Source organism: Pholis gunnellus (genome assembly GCF_910591455.1).
Source record: "Pholis gunnellus genome assembly, chromosome: 21".
Lineage (NCBI taxonomy): Eukaryota > Metazoa > Chordata > Actinopteri > Perciformes > Pholidae > Pholis > Pholis gunnellus.
Genome location: NC_136548.1, coordinates 19499346 through 19504345, shown reverse-complemented (window position 1 = coordinate 19504345; position 5000 = coordinate 19499346). Strand labels below are relative to the sequence as shown.

General features: G+C 43.7%; 1 protein-coding gene across 1 annotated transcript in view; it reads right to left on the bottom strand.

Annotated features, from left to right (window-relative positions):
- Positions 1-1777: 1777 nt before the first annotated feature.
- stxbp4 (syntaxin binding protein 4) overlaps positions 1778-5000 on the bottom strand; it is a gene marked incomplete at both ends in the record, with an annotated part of 24756 nt that continues 21533 nt past the window's right edge. The window contains 4 exons of the mRNA XM_079182257.1: positions 1778-1922; positions 3745-3794; positions 4399-4515; positions 4933-5000. The exon at positions 4933-5000 is cut by the window's right edge and continues 142 nt beyond it. Coding sequence (XP_079038383.1) covers positions 1778-1922; positions 3745-3794; positions 4399-4515; positions 4933-5000 — 380 coding nt within the window. The remainder of the gene's footprint in view (positions 1923-3744; positions 3795-4398; positions 4516-4932) is intronic.

Sequence of the window (5000 nt, the reverse complement as noted above, 5' to 3'; positions counted from 1 at the left end):
TATGGACGCCGTGGTTCCTTTATTGTCCCCCTTCATCCTTGCTGACCTCGTGTTTTTTGGTGTTTCCGTGAGGTTTTTAGGATTTCTCTTCTCTTATTGCTTGATGATGCTACCAGTCTTTGTTCTGTTGGCTAATCTAATGCACAAACACGAGCATTCAGCCACTCAAACACAAAGCTAATAGATAAACAACAGAGAGCAGTGAGACAGGTTTTGTATATTAACTGTAACTTTAGCTACAGTAAATAGCAACCACATGATGTTGTGATGTTTTATGTTGCTGAATGAAGGTATTTGTTGAAGCTCAACACAGGTCGGGTAAATCTAAAGAACTACATCAACGTTTGGGAGTTTCATCCATCGCTCACTTTACCCACAAATCTGACGGGTGTTTCTGATGAATGCTAACACTTTTAGCCTTCAGTAGCTGATCCGATAATTAGAGATGCACTGATTGATTGGCCGCCAATCAAAACCGTTTTCAGCTGATAGTTCATGACCGTTGACCAGCTGATCAGTCTCATTTTTCATATGGTTTGCCGTTAAAATTGAAACACATGTACCGCATGATGGTTGTACAGTATGTTGGCACAGCAACGTCACAAACAATCACGACACGTCGTCGGTGTGAAGAAGACATAAAGCTCACAATTTGTCACAACTGCAAGTCCAGAAAACTGGAAGGAACTTTCTTAAAAAAGAATCGGAGCAACGGTTCCAAACGGCTAACAGCTAACGCTAACGGATGTTGCATTGATTTGATAAATTCAGGATAAATTATGACTTTATCATGTTGTGAATTTGATCTTGTTATATGTAGTTTTTGGTGAAAATCTTTTCTGGACGGTGGAGAAAAGAGTTCATCTGGAGCCTCGCTGTCAATTTTAGTTCTTGGAGAGAAAATCAGAATTGGCAGATAAGACTTTTGAAAAAATATGAAAACGGCCAAGAGAAATTGCTACTGGTGCATCTCTAATGATAATCTTACCTGACAGGCTTAGACATGACACTTAATGCTGTCGGACAGAAGATTTAATCTACACGTCTTTGCCAAAATGTCTGGTTCTATCAGTTAGCTAGTTAGCGCATTAGCTCTGTTGCAATAAATTCATACAGTTTATTTAAAAGATGGATTCATAACATCGACTTCTGTCTCAAGACTGTCCTCAAACCACAACAGCCCACGATAGCGTCCTCTATTGTACTGGCTAAAGTGACCGACGGGCAAAACGTTGAAAACATTCATGTAGTCCGTCAACTTAACAACTCCTTCCAGTGTGGAAACCTGTCGACATCCAAAGATGAACTGATTGCTTCAAGCATTGTTTCCAGAGAAAACGAGCGTCTATTAAAACATTTTAATGCTAAAAAGCTAATTATGAATTTGAACTTGCACCACATTTCTTTTGCATATCATTCAGGTTAAAACACCGGAATAAAACCTGTGTTCAGTGGGTTTTGACTATTGAGAAAATGTGCAGTGATGACTGTGTTTCATTAAGACAAGAGTCCATTGCTAGCAGGTACTGAGGAGACGAGGAGTAGTCAGGGAGGAGAGAGTTTGGGTTGACGGTTGGCTGCTGAGGTCCTGCAGACGTCTCAGGGTTGGATCCTCTAGAAGGTCAGAACTGCAACGGGGAGGACAGTTAACGCACGGCAGCAGGTCGGCAGGATCACTTTGGTTTGAGCTCAGTCCGGCGGGGAGTCGCATGCAGGGCAGTGCAGAAACATGGAGGAGGAGGAGGTGCAGACCTGCATGCGTGGAGGCGAGCAGAGATCACTTACAGTCGACCTCTAGGATGGCTCTGACGGTCCTTGTGAGTTCCTTGGCCTCCTGGGCGAGCGTGGACGCCGTCCAGGGACTCTTCTTGTACCGGGGAGGGAGGCCTTGTGACGAGGATCCGACTTTAACGTCTCCGGAGCTGCAAAACAAAGGGAAGGATGAGTCAACAGTGACGGACCACCATGACCGCAAACAGCTACAGAACGAGTCGTCATGGAGGTCCAAGGGAGAGTTCATGGACCTCCATGAGGACCATGTTCAGGGATGTGGCCTCGAGGCCTTCACAGTCACTCATTTTCCACGGGTACCAAACTGTGTCTCCTGTGCTGAAGAATGTATAAATCTTTCTTCAAACTTTACAGAATCCCTGAACAGCGTTCATTAGCTATCCTCACTAGTATTACAAAGTCTTGTTTCACAATAAAGGCCTTTCACTGCCTTCATTAACATCCTGATTGTCTGATTGATGTCTTAGCATCCAAACTAGTTTTGATGTACGAACACAGACACGGAGGCTTTTGAAGAGCCGTTAGCTGCCGTTCATCAGAGCCTCTCGGGTCGGTTTAGAGGTTTGCAGCTTTAAATAAGACCCAGAAGCTGCTCGTTGGTCGGTTCGTCACATCCTGATGGTTAAACTCACACCTCCAGCTGTTCACTGATTGAGATAAAACACTTTCTAAAGCTGCTGAAGTGACCACATCGCCGTGGTGGTCTGTTCAAGCTCGTCAGTAAACACTCCAAAGATTTCCTATTTTATTATTAAACGTCTTCAGCTGCTGAACTAATTACCTCCACAGTTAAATCCGCTGCTCCTCCTCTACTGAATATAAAACTTCATTTTGAAACAGATCAGAGTGTTTTTTCTGTCTTTATTGGCATGTTGAGTGACTCACGACTTTAATAAGAGTGATACGACTCGAACTGAACCACTGGACAACCTACATTCACTGTTACGAGTGGCCTAGAAACAGATGCAGAGGAGAAGAGAGCGTACAGAAGAGCATGACTGAGGGTCCTGTGGTTATGAAAGGAGGCGTCCCACTGACCTGGACTGACTTATAAAGGGAAGCAGGCAGGAGGCGTCATGGCCGGGTGACTTAATAACATGACCAATCGACCCGATTCACTGAATGTGACTTACACAAGCGAGCAGAAGGCGCAGATAAATCCATGTTATGCTTCACAAAGAGCCGGGGTTTGAACTCAATACAGCAGCAAAATATAATGGAGGAGAGATTAACGAAAGGAACAACAGGGAAGGAAGGATGAGAGGAGAAAGGGAGGATGTAAGGAAGGAAGGAGGACAAAAATGAAAGGTTTGAGGAATGGAGGAAGGACAGAAGGAAAGAAGATTAAGTAAGGAAGCAAAATGAGAGAAAGGAAAGGTGTAAGGAATGAAAAGGGGAAGTAATTGAATCATATCAGGAAAAGAGGGAGGAAGGAAAGAAGACATTGAAGAAAACGGGACTAAAAGGAAATTTGAGAGAATGAGGAAGGAAGGAAGCGTTGGAATGAAGAAAAGACTTCAAGGAATCAAGGAAAGACATCATCCTCTTCCTCTTCTTCTTCTTCTTCTCCTTCTTCTTCGGTGGTGTCTGCAGTGACCTCACACAGACACCTCAGGTTGAGACGTTTCATAACTCCGCTGCAGGCTGCAGGGCGGCCATTAACAGGAGCTAACTGCTGTCCCACCTGGTCTGAAGTGGGCCAAGCTGGACCACTAAGTGTGTGTGTGTGTGTGTGTGTGTGTGTGTGAGTGTGTGTGTGTGTAAACTGGTTAATGGGCTCTGCTCTCTGCAGGATCTCTCATTATGTGACTCCAGCGGTGGTGTCGGGGTCGGACAATCAAACACACACACGTGGACACACACTGTCCTCATAGAGCAGCACAAACACACATGATTACACAACCGCACAGAGGACCTCATAAGGTCAGGTAAAGACTCACACACACACACTACCTGTAGCTCTTTGTTGGTCCGTGACTCTCAAGTAGAAACTCTTGAACGTTCTGCAGACAAACAGATAGAAAAATAAAATATGGCCCATCATAAACTAAATGAACATCATGCTGTGTTGAAGAAGACTTGAAACTAGAGATTGAGACCATAAACTCATGTTTACAATGTTTACTGAGGTAATAAATCAAGAGAGAAGTAGAGTCATTTTCTCATAGACTTCTATACAACCAGAGGAGTCGCCCCCTGGTGGACACTAGAGAGAATGCAGCTTTAACACATGAAGCTTTGAAGAACTTTAAAGAACCGGAAGTTGACATCTGATCCTCCATAGAGCTCTATGTTGAAATGTACAAAAACATTTAGGTCTCTATAGCTAATATCCCTGAATTGTTACATATGTATATATATATATAATATATTTAAAGTTTGGCATAATTAAGAGGCATGGCCAATTTGAGTGACAGGTGGGTTTCTGTCTGTCTGGAGGAAATAGTGACTTTGTTTGGGGACTATTTCCAACGGCGGATTAATCCACATTTGGTGCTCTAGTGAGTATTTGTACTTGATTCAGAATAAACTACAGTGTGATGATGATGATGGTGATGAAGGTTGTGAGTATTCACTGCTGGTCTGAGTGAAGGTTTGGCTCTTTACCTCCACAAAGCTCAGCAGTTTTCCCGTCGACATCTCAAAACCCTTTTTGGTCGCTTCGGTCTTCCGTAGTTGACACTCCAGGACGGCGACTCTCTGCTTCAGCTCGTCCGTCTCGTCCTGAGACGAAGACAACGGACACGTTTAGATCCTCATCCCTCACCCTCACTCGTTTTACATTTTAACGAATGATTTATTGATAATACTAAAAATAACTTGGAGCAGAAGTGAAACAGATCCGGAGGAGGTTTGAGTTCTTCTGTTTCATCGTCATCTTATTCTTTAGCCTGAGTCAGCCTCCACTACGAAGAGGAGGGATTATAATGAACTGTAAACTCATATCTCATGTTCATCAACTACTTTATTACCTTCATGCAAACCCTGAAAACAAACAAGTCAAGTATTAAACGTATTATAAAGAAACAAAGGTGGAATATCTACTGTTTGATTTGGCTGATAAATATTTACTCCTGCAGCTTCTCCTGCAGCCACGTTTGGTTCTAGATCAGGGAACATTTAAACTTAAGCTCTGGTCACCTTATCGGTCGGCGCCAGAGGCTCCGCCCTCTGTAGCTCCGCCCTCTGTGGCTCCGCCCTCTGCGTCT